The 23051-nt window shown below is 37.4% G+C and overlaps 1 protein-coding gene across 3 annotated transcripts in view; it reads left to right on the top strand.

The window, feature by feature from the left end:
* The window catches only part of LOC134544482 (serine-protein kinase ATM), a 207318-nt gene that overhangs the window by 41793 nt on the left and 142474 nt on the right, over positions 1–23051 (top strand). For all 3 annotated transcript variants that reach the window (XM_063388481.1, XM_063388480.1, XM_063388482.1), the window contains exons 12-17: positions 2382–2480; positions 4645–5107; positions 6436–6647; positions 10813–11045; positions 20255–20308; positions 22247–22333. In XM_063388481.1, the coding sequence (XP_063244551.1) occupies positions 2382–2480; positions 4645–5107; positions 6436–6647; positions 10813–11045; positions 20255–20308; positions 22247–22333 (1148 nt within the window). The remainder of the gene's footprint in view (positions 1–2381; positions 2481–4644; positions 5108–6435; positions 6648–10812; positions 11046–20254; positions 20309–22246; positions 22334–23051) is intronic.

The raw sequence follows: 23051 nt of genomic DNA, 5'->3' as shown, positions 1-23051 counted from the left end.
TACAATAAACACGATAATACTGGTTATGTAGTGGCTTTTTTTTCTTCAGAATTATTTTTATTTTTAACAGTTGTGTTAGTTTTTTATGTGTTGACTTTATCATCAGATATTGAGATTTAAGGGGAACCCCTATAAAAAATAACCATTTAAATATCATAAAATAAATAGCCTTTTCAGTAAACCAAGTCATATTAAAAACCTTTTAGTTTTTTTTTTATGAGTAGCATATCCTGCATGAGTAAGCAGTGTAATTGCAACCCGTATGCACATAATCTCTTGTAACAGATACTGTCATATTCCTACATTTCTTACATTTATTGGATGGTAGTTGCCTTTGACCTGACTTTAAGTGACTGCAAAATTAAATATGTAAAAATAACTAAATTAGTTTAAAATATATTAAATAACCAATATTTTAGGCTGACAGACGCATCTGTGAATTTTATTTGTTTCAACCCACCAAATTCTAGTCATGTTTGCTTTTGCAAAGAAAGATAAATGTTGTATTATTATGCCTGAAACACTATCTAGAACCACATATATGTAATTAATTTATTATTAAAAAAATTGTAATATGAATATAAGAAGAAAAAATTATGTACTTAGTTTTATCACTGTGCTGAATAATTTTATTTTATCAAGTCTTGGAAGAAAATAGTAATGAATGTATGTATGTATTTTACACTGAAATATAGTTTTACATGAAGTATATTTTTTAGTCCCATGTGGCCCTTAATTTGTCTTATTTTGAAACAAGTAAAACTTAAGATCTTATATGTCTCAGTCAATATGTCTGTCATAAAAAAAAAGAAAACAACCCCCCTCCCCACTTGCGCGTAAATTCAAATGCTAAAGTTTATTGTATAAATCTAGTAATATTTAACTCTGCAGTTTCCTCCCCCAATTAGTTATATTTGTGTGCTCTGACTACTGTCCAGTTGATTATAAAGATAGCCTTGTTTAATTTTATCGTCATGTAAAAATATAAATGATAAGATTATAAAAATCAAAATGATTTAAGTGTAATATGATTTTTAGAACAAATGTTATGCCTAGTAGTTGTATTATTTTGTTAAGAAAGGTGCAGAGCAATCCATCTAAACAATGTAACAAACTTAGGATAAACAACACCCGAATAATCAATTATTTTCTAATCACTTTGAGATTTTGTATAATATTCACACAATTAAATTCGACACAAAAGATGTGGAGGCCTTTGACATACTAACATTCCTGCGTACTGCCTCTTTCACCACCTTAAGTGTCCGCAACCACTACATCTAGCTCTGCCACTCGACGAGACATTTGGTTATTTTACGCAAGCATGCGTTTTTTTTTTCCTCGGCGAGTCATCTCGCATCCCTCCCATCGTGCGAGGAATCCTGCCCTGAGCGGATTTAGCACTGCAATATCTGCATCGTAAGCTTTGTGGCCCTGGAAAATGGCTGACAGAAATAAATTGTTCCCTGCCACTTCCTATGCTCTTAAGCCATTGTTTTCTGGCTAACGGGAAGTTCACTACACCTCATGACAATAAATAGCTTCAAAGTTCGGTTGGGATTGAAAATGTTGCACATTTAAGTATCTGTAATAGTCGCTTACCGCAATTACATGGAGGATACGCCATTGATTCTTATTATATTGAAGATTTTTTGGTCTTGTAAATTTTATTATTTGTTTTACATAATTTAATATTGGTTGCAAATCAGTGCTCTAGAATGGATAGTTTATAACTTTCAATGAGTAAAGTTGGTTGAGGACAAATAAAAAAAAATGAGCCACCAATAATGTAAATTTTTTTTGTGATAGTGAACTGGATTATTATTCCAGGCTACATATATCACAACGAGCATTACAGTTTATTAATAATAACCATATTTGACATATGGACACATTGTTCTACTAAAATGTTGTGGAAAAATCCTTGGATACTTAAATCTTCTATCTCTTTCATATAAATAAGTAAATGAACACTTTATTAAAAATGATGCACTTAAGCAACACTTATGACTTTTGAAATGAAGGTTGATGGAGATAAGTTCCAAAAAACTAAACATTCTTAAAGTAAATAGAATAAATAAATCTCTGCGAATTTTGCAAGATAATAGATGTTATTAATGTGAGAACTTGAGTAACTTTTCTTGCAGCACCTGGGATTCACCTACAAAAGTTACCCAGTGTAACATGTTGTGAACCTGGCCTATTGGAACTTATCTGTACACTTAACCATATTTCACCAAATACCTGTATGTAGTTATGTATTTGTAATAATCTACCCACAATTTGATAATTCTTTTTATTTTGTACCTGAAAATTTCTTATGAATAAGTGTACAAGAACTTAAATAGTACATGTGTGCTGTTGTTGATTCATTATTTCAGATATTGCATTGCCATGCTAAGAGTAGAGGCACAATTGGACTCGAACCTTTTGGATGATATGAGCCCTTTATGGGGAAAAATTGTGGAAACTGCGCTTAGGTAAAACATAGAATTTTTTATCTCATACAGATTTAAGAATATTTTGTGAGGTCATTATGTTTTTTTACACATAAATATGCATGATATCTTCTAGTTTATATTTTGTAGGTGGAAAAGGCATTTATATAAAATTAATATGTGACGTGTCATGCACGTCTGTAATAACTAAGCCATCTGCCCCCCTCTCCTTCCTAAACAAATGTGTGGGCCATGCCAGACGAGCGAGATGGCAAGCGCCGCCCGCTCATAGTTGTGTCGCCTGTTGCCAGGGCGACCACGCCCCCATCTCCGGTTGCCCTGGGCAACCACGCCCAGAGCCCGCCTGACCGGTCGCTATCCCCAGCCCACCCCCTCTCCCACCAGGCAGGCCGAGTGCACATGGCGCTACGGTCACCTGGAGTTCCCAGAAGTGGCCGGTGATTCCAGGAAAACCACCCTTGCCTACGCCAATACCAGGCCCTCAGGAACGGTAGGGGAACAACCTTGAAGGCAGCTGAGTTTGCTCACTGCGCCAATCCCCCCCCCTCCCCCCACACTGCTGAGACTTGTTCTCGCAGTGCCGACCAACAAGACGTCTGGCTACCTCGCGTGACATAAAATCAGAGGACTAACCACCAAGAGCCTAACTACCAAGTAGTATCTGCCTAGCTAAGGGCCGTAGTCAACCGCCCACCGTGAAACGGCACCACTGTGAGTAGTTTAAGTGTGTCGATTCTGAACCGGTATGTATGGAGAGGCTGTTGCAACAAAGTTTCAACTCGTATTAAACCCTGTGCAACATTACCACCGGTGAGTATTTCTACAGACCACTTGCCAACCAGTGTAAGTACCCTACAGCACGAGACTGCCTGCCTGGCCATATTTGTGGACACTGTCTATTGGCATTAACAAGTTCATGCTCTGTTATTTCTGGCTCTCACTAAAGAGTCAGTTAACCTTAGTTAGCCTGAAGCATGGTTCCAAGTAAAGGCAGCTGGAACCCCAGGTTGGAAGCTTAGACAATCAATCTGAATGAGATCTTAATACTGTATGTGTTACTTGTATTGCATTCAAAAATAATATGGTGTCTCTTGTCTAGAATGTTACTATTTTAGATAACTTGATGCTTGTGTATAGTTATGCACATTGGTGTTTCTTGTATGCAAATCAGCTTAACATTTTACCTATATAAGCCATATAGTTGACATTGACCAGGAGACAAGCCCCTCCTGTGAGCTCAATGTGCCCCTCCATCACCCTCTGTTCTTTGTCCGACAACTCCATGTGAACTGCGCGCCGAGACGTGACCATGTGTGTGTGCATGTGCATGCATATGTGCGCACGCGATCTTCAGCAATATGTCTTAGTGATTATTTTATTATAATGTTTTCTTTATTTAATTACATTACTCTTAATTTATTATGAACGCTTAGACGTCAACATTATAATTTGATATGTTCTAGCTTTTGTATTTAATTATGTTTAATTTAGTATTCCAGGGTAATTATTTACTTGTGATACTGCTCTTGCTGTGTTGTGTATGATAGTAATATTGTTTGTTAGTATTTAAATAAGTGTGACGGCCACAACACTAGTGCCAGCGCACCGTACCCGGGCAACAGACGCCATCCCCTCCCCTCCCAGTCAACTTCTTATAACTAGAGCGAGCAGAAGTCACTGCTCCGGCCAGTGTCCTGGACACCTCTAATATTTATACTTTGGTGCAGTGAGGCATTGTATTTTAATTAGTAATCAGTTCTTGTTAATCGTGTACGAGCACAGTATCGAAAAAATAATTTATTTTTTTTCCAAATTACGTGTTCTTTCGTTGACCGCGTGATGAGCTCTTTGGAGATTGAGGCTTAAGGAACGCTATGAGAGTCCTTAAATACCAGGTAATTTACGATAAGGTGCCTGATGTTGAAAGCAGGTCAGGTCCTTGTGATAGGTCAAACTAGGGGCAGCGAATCTTGCCCCTCATGGGCAACGTCACAGTCTTGAGACTATAGTCTATGCTGGGTCCATGTGCCCTTCCATGTAGTAGTTTAATTTAACATCTTCGCCCTAGTAACGAACCCTGACCATGAAAGAAACAGTACAGCATGACAAATGTATGTAGTAAGTAGTTATTCTTTCTCTTTTATGTAGTTGACTTGACAGTGGAGTATGTTATGTTCTGCTGTAGGATCGTGGGGCTCAGTCAGTGCGAGGAGAGTGGCCACCTGCTCCTTCAGGCCCTCGTCCGTCACGGCAAGGTTGCCTCCCCTACCCCGCTCCTGCAGCTCTACCTGTCGGACACGGCCAAGCTGTCGGCGCATGCCGTGCGCACGCTGGGTGCAGTGTGCCGGCACTGGGACGTCCCGGAGTCTGGCCCGTCGGGCAGGGCGGTGCTTCTCGATTGGCTGCTCCCGGCCTCGGGGGCAGCGGGCGCCGACCTCGTCGCGCGACACCCACTAGAGCTGGCGGGAACCCTGGTCGGGCTGGCCCTGAAGAGCGGGTTGCCACACCCGGAGGAGAACGACAAGCAGAGCGATGAGGACAAGGTTTCCTCGTCGGGTTTTGAACATCATTACATCTTGTGTTCGTTCGAGAAAGACGTTTTCCGGGGAAAAACAGAAGCTCTAAGAAATGTTGGAGACAAACCGAAGGTAACCGTTTTGCGCTACCAAAAGTTTTATTTAGGAGTTTGTAAGTGTTCAAAAATATTTGATATTCTTGAATAATTGGATATTCAATTCAACATTTGAAATTGAATAATTTTTTTTATCTTTCGTTACCGATAGATATAGCATGTGAGACTTGTTGAAGAAAGAAATTAACTGAGAAGTTTGTAACATGTATGAAGTTAAGAAGGTCTGTTGAGAATTTTGGAATGGTTTTCTGCAGAATAGTACATACATGCTTTTTATATGTACCAAAAATTATGTGATTATAATTAAAAACAAGAAAAAATATTTATTTTTAACTCCCCACACAAAAGGAGGGGTGTTATACAGCATGCATTCTTTAACTTATGCGACCAATTTTTTCCTGACCCAACGATACACTGCAGCATATTCTAACCTGCTGACCCTGAGACAAAAATAAGCAGAGTTCTGAGTGGCACACCCCAGCGTCGCCCCACCCGAAGAAGGCACTCATGAGTGAATTCAGGATCAAAACCATGCTCATTGACTTCTTTAACGTCAGAGTGATTGTCCTCTACAAATCTTTACCTACCAGGACCACTGTGAATGTAGCTTTCTACCTGGAAGTGCTAAAAAAACTGAAAAGGAGGGTCGCGCGCTGCCGAAACGACATCAAGATTGTGTGTAAACTTCATCATGACAATGCACCAAGCCACTGCACCTTTGTGGGCAATTATTTCTTGGCCAGGACCCACACCCCATTGGTGCCCCAGCCTCCCTACAGTCCTGACTTGTCTCCCCCAGACATCGTTTTGTTTCCTCACTTAAAAGGAGTCCTGAAAGTGAAACATTGGGACCCAAATGAAAAAATCCAGGCTCATGTTACCTAAGCTCTAAAGAATATTCTGGAGAAGGCCTTCCTGAATGGCTTCCAGGCCTGGAAACAGGAGAGTGCTATTTCAAAGAATTTTGTCTAATTGTATAAATATATTCAATAAATGATATCTTATAAATTGGTCGCATTACTTATGGAATGCAACCTGTATGTTTGAAGCATGTCTGTCTGTAGCATCGTAACACTAGAATGGATGGACAGATTTCAATCCGGCTTTTTTATTTGAATGCTTAGTTCTTAGTTATGTTTGATGAAAATCTATTCATCAGTTAAAAGATACCAGCTCTTTTATACAATTTTGGTTTGTTAGCATGGAGGTAGGAAGAGACCTGTATCTACATTTATGAACACACACACACTTAAATAGGTTTCACTGTAGTATTAAAATATTGCACTTGATGATTAGACTGAGGTGCAGCTGTTGTTTGATGTGTGTGCTCGTCTTGTCGTCTAGTGTCGATTCAGCAGTGCGATAAGGGACAAACTCGTGGACTTGTTGAAACGCAACTCGGTCCAGCTGGAGGACAGAGTTCTGATGCCCCCCAGCGAGGCTGAGCGGTTGTCAACAGTCCTCGGGATGGTGTCCAATGTGTCTCTACTGGCAAGCGTGCTGTCTTGCATGGTTAGCTGCGGCATCGTCTCTCAACAGGAGGTGCCTGATCACAGGTATGTGTATACATACTCCCTATTGTTATTTGACATACATTTATTTTTCTCACACTTTTATTTGTCCTGTACTTAAAATGTTAAAACCTGTTTTCAGGTATGTTTCATATTTATATTTATCGTAGTACACTTAGAATTAAGAAATATACCAATAATTCAAAATCATACACTAAGTACACATATAAACCATGCCCTAAATAAGCCTCGCACCCATAATATTTAGACCATAACCAAAAATATTTGTTGTTTAGTACAAGCCACGTACCAAATTTTTAAAAACAGTACTTGGGACCATACTTAAAGTTTCTAGTCATTGTTTACTGTATTTATCACATAATCATCTGTTATTTAAGGACATCAAAATTTGGAGCAAAAAAAATTTCGCATAAAACTTTCATGATGTTTTTGGGTCCATTGTTAGATTCTGAGCACTTTGTGTATGTAGTAAATGACCTTGCCAAAGATGACAGGACAGAGCACTGTGCAACAGCAATTGATTTTCAAGTTGCTATCTGGCAGTTTGGTAGTTATAATGGGAAAATAAAGTAATTAAAATCTTGTTTAAGATGAACTCGCACAATATGATTTCCCATATAATATAATCTATGATGTTTCAGCCCACCATTTTCTCCATAAGATGTACATTATTTTTTCCCATGTAAGATGTATCCCATAAACTTCTTTTCCTGTATAAAACAATGTATTTTAAACTACAAAAAAACACAAATGACAAAAAACACAAATTAAGCAAAAATTGCTTATTGCAAAAATTGCGACCCGTCGCACCTGTGTTTCCGTACCATGTGCGTCTCTGCTTGAGGACGGGAGCAGATAGCAGTTCCCGAAACGTCGCTTGTTTCTGTTTTAGAAAACTGTTGTGTTTGTTACGTCTTTCATTTGGTCGTGTTTTTGTCTCGTTTTGACTGTTGTGCTGAATTTTTTGGGTTCAATATTTTTTGTGCTGTCATAATATGTGGGGATTTTTTCGTTTCTCTCTCTCTTTTTTTTTTGTGTTTGTTTCGTTTTTTCGTTTTGCTGTGTTTTTTGTCTGGTTTCAACTGTTGTGTTGAATTTTTTTGGGTTCAGAATTTTTGTGCTGTTATCATTTGTGGGGATTTTTCGTTCTGTTAGTCCATTTTTCTTTGTTTTTTCCTTGTTTGTTGACCATATTCCTGTTGTGGAATATTGTGTGGCGTTATTTCCTGACAACGGCAATTTTTGCTTAATTTGTGTTTTTTGTCATTTGTGTTTTTTTGTAGTTTTCTTCTGCAGACATACATGTGCTAAGCAATGGCGTATGTCCAAAAGCCTACATCAAGTCATGCACTCCCATTGCACAAATCTTTCAAAGATAATAAATGTATTTTAAAGTTGAAATCCATTATTCTGTAAGATATTATGCTTGCTTATTAAATAAACAGAAATATGGTCTTTGCCACTGTGTAGCATATGTAAAAATTTAGCCTGTGCTTGTTGGCATCATTCATGTTTGATTACATTGATGGCCGTATAGAGTGTGCGCACGTAGTCTCTGATTGCATGCTCTGTCTTGTGCAGAGTAAACTACACTTGACAGCCCGCACTCTTTCATAGTTATGGGTACACTTCGTTAGTACCAGGCTCACATTCGGGTCACTGTTTTTGTTTTTCTATTTCCAGTTGAATTAAACATGTTTTTGTTACATGACTAATAAATGTCTGCTTTTGTATACTCTGATTTTTAATTGAACATACTTTCCATGCAACATGTTTTGTTTTTGTGTAAAACTTAACCTCAACAAAAGTGCCAAGTTTTGAATAAGCTGTGCACCATGCTTTTTCGACACTGATTTTATGAAAATTGTGTGCGGATTATTCAAGCACATACGATGTATCACCCACATGCCAGTTTTATGGAGTCAAACTTGTATTTAGACAAAAAATAGAGTGGTGTTTGGAATAGATATCAATTTCCTGTAAAGCTGAGAGTCCACTCTCTAGGCATTACTTTTTAAAAATGACAAATAAGTAGGAAACATGACCTGTAAGTGCTTACTGATTTAGTATCGTATTGTTAGAGACAGTCGTCCCTCATCTCTAAGTGTGTGTTCATTGAAGAACAGACCATGTCCACATTGTGTAGTTGTGCAAGGAACTGATCATAAAAGCTCTGCGGCAGCCAATGTACCCATCTCCGTGCCAGCCATCATCAGTGGAAACATGTGTGATGCTTGAAGCATGTTATGCATGCATAGGCGTAGACACTAAAAATGAATTGCTTTCGTAGCTTTCTTTGTAGTTCTCACGCTAGACACGTTTACTTATTTTCCTGGTACTTTAGGGTGCATAAAACAGGAATTTTATCATACAGTGATTTAATGATTTTGTAGTTTTTTTTATTTTTAAATTGGACCAGTATGTGTTTTTGCCAACAAGGTCATTAGACAGGCTGTCGACATTCTGGCAAGTCAGGGAAAATCAGGGAAACATCAAGGAAGTTGTAGTTGGTCAGGAAAAGTCTGGTATTTACTTGAAACATTGGAAAAGTCATGGAAATTCCTCAGTGATAGTAATATGAGGGAGAAATATTCTCCAGTCTGCCTTTCATCCAGACCGTGAGAGATTTTTTTCCCAGATGATGTTTTTTATTGCATAGTCATACATACTATAAAATTGCATATGCAAATTTCTGTTTAATACAGGCCATCTATGGGGATGGTGGAGGCTAGATTGTATTTCTTTCTTTCTTTCAGAAAATTGCAAAATAGGTTAATTATTAATAAAAAAAATTAGTCAGGTAACTTTGGCCTGGGGAAAGTCAGGAAAATTTTACTGCAGATTTGTGTGTCCACCATGATAGAGAAGGTAGCTCACAGCTGCAAAGACATGGGACTTTGGATAGGGAATTAACTATGGCCTGTTTTAAGGAATAATTTTATCATTTGTGTTTCTAAAAGTGTGTGCTAGGGCACACCAATATTTCCGGGTGCGCTCTGTAGTATCCTGAGAAAGAAATTGTGTCCAAATATTTTATTTATCTATTTTTATTTATTGAACATTTATTACTGCCTATCTACAGCTTAAGACCTTGGATGGTAGGCACGATACAACTAACACAAATACATAAATGACAAAGACAGAACAAACACACAAAACAGATGAAAAAAAAAAAAAGAATAAAAGGAACAGTAGTTACAGCTACAGATAAAAAAAGATTTAACATAAAAATGTTATCAATTTTATAAGTTAAGGAACATAATGTATACAACATAGCATTATTATTAGATCATCAACAAAAAAATATGTATTAAAATTAAGAGTGTAAGATTTTTAAAATATTTATTTTATTATTTGATAGAGGAAAATAACTCTAATATACTTATTGAAATATGAAATAGTTCGGTATAAAGTGTCATTAGTATTGCTTAATGTACATAATAAAGGTTGCTGATGACTTATATATAGGTACTTTAATTCCTGTATTATCGAGTAGATAATTACAGGTAATTTTAATAATTTTATTATTGTAGCAGTTATGTATAAATACAGCATCAAATAATTCTCTTCTTAAAAATAAAGATCTTAAAAAGGACGTGAACATAAACCTTTTGAATAATATCAATGTTTTTGTCTACATCTAAGTCAGATTTAATTTTATTGATTGAAACAAAGAAGTTCCTATCTTTCAAATAAATACCAAACCATTTGATATATTTGTAACCCAATCTTATATTTGACAATTGTTTTGTTATATATGATGATTTATTGTGTCGATATAAAAATAAACTGTATTATACCATTTCGTCACTGATATACTGCTCTTTTAGTTAAATTATTTTTTTGTTATTTGAACAACTATACAGGTTGTGCTCAAACCATGACATTAACTATCGTATTTTTTTTTTTCAGATAGTTGTATCTGGTGTGGCTATAATAATTATTTATAGGTTTTAAATGCACCCTGCCTTTAACAAGTTTGAGAAACCACTGGCCTGAAGTGATTTTGGGAAATTCATAGAAATTTTTTAAATCAGGATGACTGGCCTGAAAAGCAAATCCAGTGTTCTGCAACTGCCACCTCACTCCGTTTACCCCCCCCCCTTCCCCCCACCATATAAACTGGTATGTTGACCACCTTCACCTTAATGCGGTCGCAGCGTCCAACAAAGCTGGTTTGTGTTGTCAGCTTGTCGGACACCATGTGCAGCCAGCTGTTGCGAGTGTCTTCGTTGGTGAACCCTCTCCTGAGGAAGCGCGATGCTGCAGTGTACGGGATAGTGTCCCGCCTCAGGCTGCTCGTGGACCTGGGCCTGCGGGAGCGGGTGTCGCAGTTCGTCCGGCGGTCCCTCCCCGCCGACCTCGTGGAAGCTGTGTTCCTGCTCCTGCCGTACCAGAGGGTCCTCAGGGCCGCACACCAGGGTGAGTGTGCCTTCCAACGTTAAACATCCGAACATTATGTGTCTAGTGAACTGGTATTGGCAGAGTAACTTAACTTACTTTCTTAATGTTTTTGTACCTTTTGTAGACTTCAGACACATGTTTATTAAAATTAAGTATTTTTTTTAACTAAACCATTTAATACAATTATTATGATATAATATTATGTTATTTATGCACAAAAATGCCTTCCTTATGTCCTATATAAATGCCTAGTTATATTTTTTTTATTGTAATACGTCTTCACTTGAAAGATAAAAGGCCGTAAACTTAGATTACGATAAAAAAAAAATGTGAGCAAGTCTTTCGGTACTCTCGTATGTGTAACATTTAACCTCGCTAATGAGAAAAATCACGTGTTCTCATGTTGCAAATACACTTGTAATATGAAACTTGGACACATAATTTAACATAGAATTCTTTAACAAAATAATGCTGAGCATGTTAAATATATGAAAATTGTGTTTTCAACTACATTTCTGGATTCAGATCACACATAGTTTCTGCACCCATTGCTATAATTCGCAGCCGGATCAGCTACATTGACTATTGAGTCATTTGATTTGCAGAGCAAATGGTTAAACTATATATAATGAAATGGCTTCAATTAAAACGAAAAAGATTTGAAAAAACATTAAACTTCAGATTTGGACCTGATTTTCGTTCAACAAGGAATTTTATTAATATATTTATTTTATTTTAATATTATGTTAAAATTCACTGAACAGTTAATGCTATAAAGTTTCCTTTTGGTTTTGTGAACTTTGGTTTGTGCCATCCGCCACAGATGGCAGAAACCAGCCGTACAATGGCAGGATGCTGTTACTCACAATGCTAGACGGCTTTGCTTTAAACCCACTTCAACCTTCATGACAAGTCCGTCGCCCTACAGGCCACCTCTAAAGAAAATATGTCAAAAGACAGTTTATTTTTACTGGTTAGTTTACATGTACGTTTTCTGCTTGCCATAGTTAAATACACTAGAACCCCGATGTCACGAACCCCGGATTTAACGAAGCAGTGATTTTACGAATACATTCTCGGGAACCTTCAAAAAATTGGACATTTTGACCAAAATGTGAAAATCAGAAAAAAAAAAAGAAGAAAAAAAAAGAAATGAAAGATTTTTAAAATCTGTTAATTTTAACGCACAGCATATTTTTGTGTCGGCTTTAATACTTCCAATAATATTCATGTAAGAATAAAAAAAAAAAACGGGACATTTCCTTTAAAAATATGGCAGCTCTAGGTTCTGCAACACGAGTGGGCGCACACGAAGCTCGCCCGGCTGGCTGGCGGCAGCGGCTTCATGACGCATAAGCCACCCCTCCCTCCCCTCGGTAACATTCTTCAAGGCTAGCTCATCCCTCTCAGACACACAAACCATCTAGTGTCCTCCCTTATAACACCCCAACTTCACTCCCCTTTGAAAAACCTTCAGTGAGAAAATGCTCTTTTCACCCTCCCTTCTCCCGTAAAATTGGGCTATTATGAATGGGGTACTAATGCAGTGAGGGAGGGGTAAGATCGTTGTAAATATCAAACACGCCCAAAAAAAAGTATGTCAAAATATGTCACTTTTCACACCAATTTCGAGTTCAGTCATCTCTGGCAAGGAATTTACAAGCTTTCAAACTTAAATATAAATGTATTTTAATAGCAAGGGTCCTATGAAAAGGAATATACCGAATAAAATCAAGCTGCTGTCACCAAACAAAGCATAAAACGGCCCAATGCGTGGTCGCTTTGTTATTGCTCGCGCGAGAGGCGTGGAATGTTAGAAGAAAGATAAATGCGGGGGAGACAGACGGCAGCCAGTGTGTTTCCTGATTGGGGAATAAGTGGCGTAGCCTTTTTTTTTATGCTGGGTGAAGCGACCTTTTTCTATCAACCCACGGGAAAAGATAATTGTTTGAGCTGTCAAAATAAACATCGCTGCGGCAGTTAAAACATGTTGAGGCGGGCGTGCATCCAGTCGGTCGCTGTGTATATCTACTCGAAAAACATAACATCTCAATTCATAACAAGATTCCTTATAACCTACACGTATTGCCGGATGTTTTCAGCCTGATCCATGCAAGTTCTTTAGCCACGTTTTGAATGAAAACAACTGGCGGGCCAGTGTTGTGCCCTGTTTTGCGGACACACAAAGCTTTTATCTATTTGCTGACAGTTTTAATATATTTTTACTCTCGTTAAAATGAAGCAGATAACGTGATTGTTAACAAGTACAAGCAGCATCCGAGATCGGCCGCAGCGCACGGTACGGGGAGAGGGTGAGCAAGGGCGAGCGAGCAGCCGACTACCATGTTCACACGCTGCGGCCGGAGGGTTTTCCTGCATTGTATTAATAGTAATTAATATTTAATGATATTTTATTTATTTATTCATAATACACAAAATCGGAAGAAAAAAAAAACCTGCTTTAGTCATCAACAATAGTTCACAAATTCAAGCCAGAAAATATACCAAATCGGACTTCAAAAACTAAGCAAACATTTTCAACCAATAGTAATCAAAATCAAGAGAAATCCAGCATGTAGCTTTGCCTTAACTGCGTACCACACTAGAGACTCGCAAAAAGTTAAACGTAAACACGTCACAAAAACCTTTATCTGCACCCTGCCGGCAAAGGGACGTGGAATGGGGGTTGTCAAGCGCTGACAGCGGTCGACAGGAGGTGGTATCTATTTTTAGATATGCGCTGCCTACGGCAGTACAGCACTCGGCAAAGAAACGCAGTAACACGCTACTCACCACAATAAACTTATTTTCTGTCCGATTTTCTTCGGATTTTCGGCAATTTTTTCATGGTTCCTCGTAATCAGGTTGTAATAGAGAGGTGGTCGCAATAAATGGGGTCGCAACAAAAAGGTTTTACTGTATGGCACAAACATGGCTCACCCAAAAATTGTGCTAAGGACTACTGGATATAATAAATTAATTATGCTGCACATCACGTAAAGTTTGCAGTAAAATCATAAGCATTTATGATAATTTTCACGCTATATTGGCTTTAACTGTTCTCAGTATGCCCATTTACCTAACCTAAAATATGATGTAAGGAAAGGTCCGCTTACAGTTTTTTTTTCACCAAGTCTCTCGGAAAATGATTTCTCGAGGTTTGACATACTATTGTATCACACGTTTTGTCAAAAAAAAGTAATATTTTAATACATTCGAAAACTTTCGAATATTTGAAATTTTCAAATACCTAATTTTGTTTCGAATGTGAATCGAATCAAATATTTGATTTGCACAAATATTTTCAATTTCGAGTATTCGCACACCCCTAGTATTTCGATTGCGTGCCATCTATTTTACGTCTCTGGCTGTAGGTAATGTACAAGGCCACTAAACAAGAGTCAGGACAAAAGACGAAACGTAAACAAACGTGTAGGAAAAATGTATTTTTTATTGTTCAAGGCAATGAGAATTATTAAACTTAACGAAATATCTATCATCATGATCTGACGGAGTTAGATGAATTTTGTAATATATACAAATATTACCGTTATAACGGTTCGTTATATACAAAAATAAACAGATGTTGAATGCCGATTTTAGTTTTTGTTTTTATTTTTTCACACAGAATGCCCCGACGAATCCAAACACTTCCAATGGTTCATTCACTCGTTTCATTCATACATCTGCCCGTCGAAAAACTGCTGGTAGCTCGCGCGAGGAAAATTAACGAAAAATAATAGCGTAGATTAAGTCCTTCAGTAATGTTTTGCTGCAAATACATGAAGTCAGTGCGGCCTCAAACGTGGCCGCACCCAACGAAACCGAATTTCGCCCCGAGCCAAATGCCGACGAAGGTGGCCGCAATTTCTAATTATACCCAAAACGAAATATGTAGAAAATTAGGTTGATTTAATAATAGGCCTGGCTCCGACCACCAACGTGAAATTATCCATTAGCAAATTACTGCATTATCTGCGAGAAGCCATCGAACGCGACCTACTGGTGCAGCGATCGACAGACGACTGGTGAAGTCCTGCCACACTCTCCTCCACGCAGGGAGTAGACGTCACATGACCTCACCGACCAATCACACGCACTCTTCATTCATGCTACAGATACAAGCCAATCACAGAACAAGTTACAATACATGAAAAAATCTTTTACATACAGAACTCTGGGCTTCCCCTGATTTGTCTCTTTTCAATTTCACATCGAAATCGGGGACTTCCATTCTCGTTCTCTCTCCCACACCGTGAGAGAGCAGTTATCACACAGTTCCCACGCAGGGGGGAAATTACCGTCTTTATCTCGGTTGGCGGGGAAGCACTGTTCCTTTCTCACTCATACTTACAGGCCTCTCATGCCTCTCTTTCTAATCATCACATCAGCCCAGACACAGTTCCGTGATCTATAATTATATTGCAATACGTTAATTAAAATTAAGAACAATAATCATAATACGAATTACTTTACAAAAATAAAAATCATTTAGAAATAACCTGAAAAAGTAAGCCTAAACATGCAAAAATCTAGTACAGCGGCTCATTTGTGAATAATTACATAAAAATTACTAATGATAGAAAATGTCTAATAAAATAATAAATACCTTCTTAAAAACATAGCAAGTGAAAAATGTCAACCCTTAAATATATAACAAACGGTAAAATATCATTAGAAAGACTTTTTAAGAAATATTTACATTCATGAAAATAGTTTAAAAGAAAAATTATTTAATTAGGAGGGCAGGGTTCTGCAACATTACACCGTATTTTGTCCTAAAACTTCTAACAAAATATTACACTGTAAGAACCTACTTAATTACGCCGGGCTGAGTATAGTTAACACTTTGTACAAATGCGGTATCTATTGTATTATTATAAACGTTTCACTTCATTCCAGATAATTTATCTGAATCACAAAAAATGGTATCATAATATCGTTTAGGTATAGTTAACACTTAAGATTAAATGAAACACGTAGATAATCGGCAAAGGTATCTTTAAAATAATGGTCGATTACGATTAATCTGTATCCGCATCGGTGCACCACTACTTTATAGGTCACTGGCAATTGTTTGATGTTTTTAAAACAACGCTGATTTTTGGATTTTCCTATCACCAACAGCTTCCTTTTCTCTGTGCCACTCATACTAGCAGCTACAAGCTGTGATACGCTCTTTGGAGAGCTTTCCTCCCTCACACTTTTGTGCTTTAAATTTCAAGGTTTTATGGGGGGTCAACTTAAAGAAAATTCCGGTATCATCAGGTTTGAAAATGTCACTTGGAGCATACTTTTCTTTCAATTTGGGCCACACACTATAAATCCAGCTGTGAGTCACATTCGTATCAACACTTTGTGCTTCTCCATTAATTTTACCACAGTTGATAAGGTGACGTTGCTTGAATTTCCTGAGCCATCATTCTGATGCTTTGAAAGCAGTCAATCCTAGTTCCTCAGCAAATATTTTACCCACCTTAGCTTTCATGATCAGCCTCGAGACAAGCATATTATTCTGGCGTTGTCTATAAAACCATGATAGCATCGCTTGATCCAGATCTTCGCATTGAGGTTTCTTTAATTTCTTAGCAGATTTTCCATCCTCCTCTGTTTGCAGAATTTTTTCTTTGTTTTTCCATATTGTAGACACGGCAGAGCAGCTAAATCCAAAGCATCTTCCAACATCAGTGATCTTTTCTCCCGCCTCTATTGAGCATATTAATAAAACTTTTTCGTCAATGCATAAAGATTTTTGTTTACTCGCCATGTTTACCATTCAAAAGTCTGTAAGCAACTTGACATGGTCGGGGGATTTGGTAGTATTTATAATGTACATTTAGTGGGCGCCACCGTTTCTAGGGGGCACGGACCCGGCGAGAAGACTGTCTCAGGTGTGACGTAGCCCGTGTGGCGGCTTGACTCGTTTCCCCCATCAGCAATTACCCTAACCACTGACCTGGCTAGCTCTCAGCGTCGGGCACGCTGTTTATAAGAACCACGCAGTGGGATCTCAGGGCGCCCCACACGCCGACAAACAACACTCGTAGGACGCAAACACAATCGCTCTATGAAAACGCCTCGCGGCACGACAGGCACAGCTGTGGTCCAACCACCTCGATAGGCGCACAAAGGCGAAGTCCTCGGAGAGCCGGAACGGAGCGTCTTTCTTCAGGTAGCGAAGGGAAGCGACTGCGCGAGCAATGGCCGCAGAGGTAGCGGAAGGGGGGGGGGGTGTTTGGCGCCAAGCGACCTGAACAGTTACCCTGTCTCCCGTCGTGCGCGGATGTGGTTAGTGGACGAAATACATAAAAATTACAATCAATTTGAATATAAAAACATATGGCACTTGGGAAACAAAACAAAAGATTTGCACAGTATTATTATTTCTTGGGGAGCGAAGCACTGATTCTACTGCGCCCTCTTGCGGCGGCGCGCTATTTAAAAACACGTCAGCCGGGAAGATTAACAGGAGGGTGGTGGTGGCACATGGGGCTCAGATGGGCGCAGCCCTGGACGACGTCAAACTGCGATAATGATAACATGTAACAACTTGACAAAAGTCCAGTGACCGAGGTAAACATGTGCAAGATCATCATACCAAAAACAAAAGACAAAATTTCTTAGAATCTTTGGTATTTCAGTCGAAGTAAACACGTGCTAGATAATACAACAACAAAACAGCAAACAAAAGAACGTACACAGCTGCAGTTCTTATAAACTTCGACAACTTAGAAAGTACTGCTTAATGATTTATAATGCAGTATTGTTGTCGTTAAATAGAGTTAGCGTGACGCTATATAGTGTTTATTGTATATAAAACAAGGTAAACCAACCAAAGCCAAGCAATTTCAACGTTTTAAGGAGTTTGTTGTTAAATCAAGTGACGTTATAAAGAGTATACACTGTGTGTGTGTGTCTATATATATAACTATATATAATGATATATAACAATATACAGTAGAACCCCGATTTTGCGAACACGGATTTAACGAAAACAGCGATTTAACGTAAAGGTTTTCAGGAACCATCAAAAAAACACCAATTTATTAAAATAATAATATAGATTTCCAAAAAATGAAAGTAAATAGTAATGGAATCTTATTAAAAATCACACTTTGTGGTGTCAGTAATAGAATGGAGGTACTATATATTAATATTTGCCTTTGCATCATCTGTCCAAATACGAAAAAATTAAAAAAGTTCTTCAAATTGCTTAAAAACTGCGGGCGCTGTAACTGAATTGCGTAGGTGCGTGCCATTGCGCGCGCCTGAATAGATAGACTGTCCGCGACACATGACGTCATGAAGGGTTTCTTTGTCCGCATCCCCCTCCCCCTCTTCTATGCCTGGCTTGACTCATCACGTTATCTTCCAAACACGCCCGCATAGTAACAGTGCTAGCCAATAATCACACGTTTCCAAATATTCCCTTTCCCATCCTCCAAGTTTTTTTAACTTGTGACCACGTCACACCAATACGTCATTATCATTATTCTCTAGAGGTGTAAAAGTAACGAAAAAAAGTGTTCCGGTATGTATTCGTTACTATAACAATTAGTACTCGTTACTATCGTATCACGTTACATTACTCGTTACTTCTGATACCGCATAACATGCTATGTTATGTTGCAGCAACGAATCGAGTCGTATTGCGTACGCGTACAGTATGACGTCGCGTAAATAATAATAAATAGAATATAAACAATTAACAATATTTGATAATGAACAGTTTTTGTTAACCAAGAAACAATTAAATCTCATTAGAGCGGCTTTTTTATACTATCTCTTTTAAGATAAGAACAAAAAAAACGTGAAAATACGCGATAATAAAAACATATTTCTAATTTGTAAACAATACTTTCTTACGTTGTTTCTGTTCCAATCTCAAACTTTGTCTACACACACAATACCTTTAATAAACAGTAAAAAACTTTGACGACGAATTTCCAAATTATACTTTACTTAATAAACAAACATCGTTCTTTGTAACGCAAATTCATCGAATATGCGTGCGCATGCGTAAAACATACGAAAAATGCGAGTAACGAGATGCAGCTGTGTGTAACGTTTCGTTAGTCGTTACTAGATGGCGCACCTGTTACTCGGTACTGAATACATACGGTTTGCTACAGCTTTATTATTCTCAGTAAGAGCTTTGTGCGCTGTGTTTAGTTTTTGGAATACGTTTTTTATAAGTGCTGCGCAGCTCAGCGAACAAAGAGAGTCAGCCGGCGGCTACGCCGCGCCGTAACAGCAGCTGACAGAGTACAATGACCTTTCTCCGCATACGGCGCGCTATTGATGGAAATTTTCCATCAATTTGCGGCCAATTTTTTTATTTTTTATTTTTTACTGTGACGCAATGTGTATGTAGCTCATATTTGTTATAAACGCTGCAGGTTGCGACTGTATTTTAATACACTTAACCAGTAGCGGATCCAGAGGGGGGGCTAAGGGGCTCAAGCCCCCCCCCCCCCAAAAGCATCTGGGTCCACTATTGTTTTAGTGTTTTCCTTGATAAAGCCTAGCCTCAGCTGGGTCAAGCCCCTCCCAAACCAAAATCCTGGATCCCCCACTGACTTTAACGTATTTCTTACACTTTACATATTTTTAAACTTTTATTTTATGCCTCATTTTTCACGGTTTCTGAAAATCTGTATGTACGACCGAGGTGTACGTACGAACCGGGGGCCGTACGAGCGAGATTAAAAGACGTTGAAGATGTAAAGTTGACGAAGTCTGAGATAGCACGGCAGCACAAGATATCAGCGTCGACCCTGTCTACGATATGGAAATGGTAGGGACGCGATTATGAGTGCGGGGGTCATTGAAAATCGGAAAATCGGATTTAATGAAACATTGATTTAGAGTAAACATTTTCGGTAACCATAGCACTTCGTTAAATCGGGCTTCTACTGTATATATAATGATATATAACTAATATATATATATATATATATATATAAAACGAAAATTTCGATCTTAGTCACCACGAAAATTGAAGAAGAGAGCACCCTTTTAGTTATACATAATTGTGGTGCATTATTAGGCTGTTGGACAAAAACTTAAATTTAAATTTATTTTTTAATTTTTAGTTCATTTAATGGTAAAAGTGGGTTGTTTTTAGTTTTTTAAACTCTAAGTTGATTTTAAGTTATTTCAGCAGCTTTTATATGAGTGTTTTATGCTTTCATGTATACTAAATGACTTATGATTACTTTTGACAGAGACGTACTATGATGAAAGAATTCAAAACACCAGCGTCACTGTTTCTGGTTCAGGTAAGAAGCAACAAGAAATACCAAATTAAATTGATCGTTATTTTCTAATGAATAAATGATAGATAATAAGCATTTTGTGATGTTGCCAGTGACATTGACTTTCAATTTGGAGATATTTGATTCTGTAAGCCATTAAGTTTTCCTTATCAGTTGCTCCTCAAGATATTACTTATGCAAACCTGCCAACTCTCACGATTTTGGTGTGAGGCTCACGATTTTAAGGTCTATCTCACGCCCTCACGCCAAAATAGTGTTTCCTCACGATTTTTCGGGGCCCCAAGATTTTGTTTTTAAAAGTTACAAAACAAGTTTTACGAAAGCTTACAGTAACGAGTTTCCATCAATACTCGAGTCACGTGAAGGAAGCAGTTTTGCGTTTTGTAGCGTGTGCCGTGCTGATTTTTCTATCTCGCTTAGTGAAAGAGGAGACATTGTGAAACATGTCGCTACAAAAAAACACAACTAACACGTGAAGTGTATTGCTTCCAATAAAAAAATTAATTTTGCTGTGAACAGTGATAATAGTGTTACACGAGCAGAATGTTATTTTACATCTTTTTTAGTTGCGGCCCTGCATGATCACTACACGACAGCGCTAAATTAAATCTACAACCTATAATTTGTTGAAATAAATTTTGAAGCAGAGACCATGTAACATATGTACAGGTTTGTCACTTAAATTTAAAGATTCTCATTTGTTGTTTTTTTATATCTAACCTGTATTTATGGGCCTGAAAAATTTTATCGAGGACCTCATGATTTTTTAAATTTGAATGTTGGCAGGTCTGCTTATGTGACTGACAGCTTATTAAAATTATGAAGGGAAAAATGAGTGATTGATATGTTTTTATTTTTTAGAAATTTACTCGAAAAATCTAAGAGTATAAAAAATGTAAATATTAAATAATGGACTTGTAGTTGTAATTATCATTATGTATCAATGATGAAACCAGTTTTAAGTATTCTTGTTCAATCATTATATTTTTACATACTTTTAGGATATAGGTATTTATGACAACAAAACTGCATAGGTGCAATTTTGAGGAAGAGAAAGCTTTTTATAATCTTGGTAACCTATGTGATAAAGCTAAGAGTTAGATGGTGGATGTGATAATTCTTAATCTAGAAATGCATTTGAAATTGGAAAAAAAAAAGATTATATTAAATAAAAAATACTTTACATTAAAAAAAATACAATCAAAATTTATATTTTCCTGTAGATAATTTTTTTTGCTATACCAGATATATAATTTTTTTTTGTCATCGGGTTTTAATCTTTTTTTCCTTAGTACATACTTCTAAATGTGTTATCTCAATCTGTAAGGACAAAAAATAATGACCCACCCCCTTCCCCTTCATTTTCTCCATTATGGTTGACGATGTATTTCTCCACCTGAACTGTTCAAGTAAATTATTTTGTATAATTGACTTAAATGATCCAAATGTTTTTAATGCTGCCAATAGTTTTGGTGTTAAATTGAATTTTGACTACACATTTTTACAATTAAAATTTTGATATCAATTCTAGAAAGTTGTATTTATTTAATAACAATAATTATTATCTCTACATACATTGTAGTGGTCAGATCCAGTGACAATTTAATTTGAATAAAAATGTAGTTGTGTCTCAGGAATTATGTTAGGCATTATTTAGCATTCATTTCTGTCCTGTATTGAGTATGCCTCGTTCCAACTCTGTGGCAGGTGTGTTGTGGCCAGGAGTGTATCAAACTGTAGGTTTCACATTTGAAGATTATTTATTGTGTTCTAGCTCCAAATTTTAACACAAACCTTCTCCTTCACATCCATAATCTTCACACAAAGTCAATAGCATTTATGTTTGCATATGCCTTTATGCATAGATGTTTCCATTTGCACACATTCTGTTTTATGGAATTTCTATTGATTAGTCATAGTGTGTTTTATTTATATATTCAGATGGCAGCCAGGAGGTGACATTTAACGATGCTGGTAATGTACGACTACAGGCATCAATGATGTTGAAATCGTACATCTGTGGCTCGGGTGAGTATCTATGTTATGCAAATAGTGTTACAGTATACAGAATGTCACTCGGTCAACAAAGGGTAGCAGTAGAAGAGACTGTTAAACTGAGTGGTTGTGGGTTTGAATATCATAGTGTATAGTGTTGATGTGAGTGAGAAAAGCGAGAGATAAATTGCGGAGGCATGGGGGAAAAGCAATAGGTGAGTTGAGTGGATGCTTAGAAGAGCTAAAAGAGCGACAAGCTCCTAAATCCAGGAATATGGAAACTGGGGCCTGTGTGTAATTTGAGACTCTTGAGCTGGTTTTATATATGTGCTGCAATCAATTAGAAAGCTAAGTCAATTCTGCAATATTTAATAATCAAGAGTGAAAGTGTGGAAACCAGCATGTTACATACTAACACGTGTGTAAAACAGTGTGTTAATAAATTCTTTCTCATCCTTTTGCTTGGGTAGTTTTCACAACAGTCTGAATTAAAAATGCCAGTAAACATTGTGATATGTTTAGGTTACTATGTCAAAGTAAGAAAGAACATTCTCAAACATCTATTGAAAATTTTTGATAGCTCTGTGGTATTAAAAATTCATAAATTGTGTGCATGTTAATATTTTTTTGCGACTCGCTCCAGGAAACCCAATACTTATGCTGTAACCAGATGGCCATGAAGGTGCTGTCGCACACATTTCTTAAGAAAAAGTCAAAAACTTTATAAAGTTTAATTTGGTTTTCTTATATG

The sequence above is a fragment of the Bacillus rossius genome, chromosome 1 (genome assembly GCF_032445375.1).
Source record: "Bacillus rossius redtenbacheri isolate Brsri chromosome 1, Brsri_v3, whole genome shotgun sequence".
Taxonomy (NCBI): domain Eukaryota; kingdom Metazoa; phylum Arthropoda; class Insecta; order Phasmatodea; family Bacillidae; genus Bacillus; species Bacillus rossius.
Note: the sequence above shows the minus strand (reverse complement) of the source record. Positions and strands in the feature narration are given on the sequence as shown.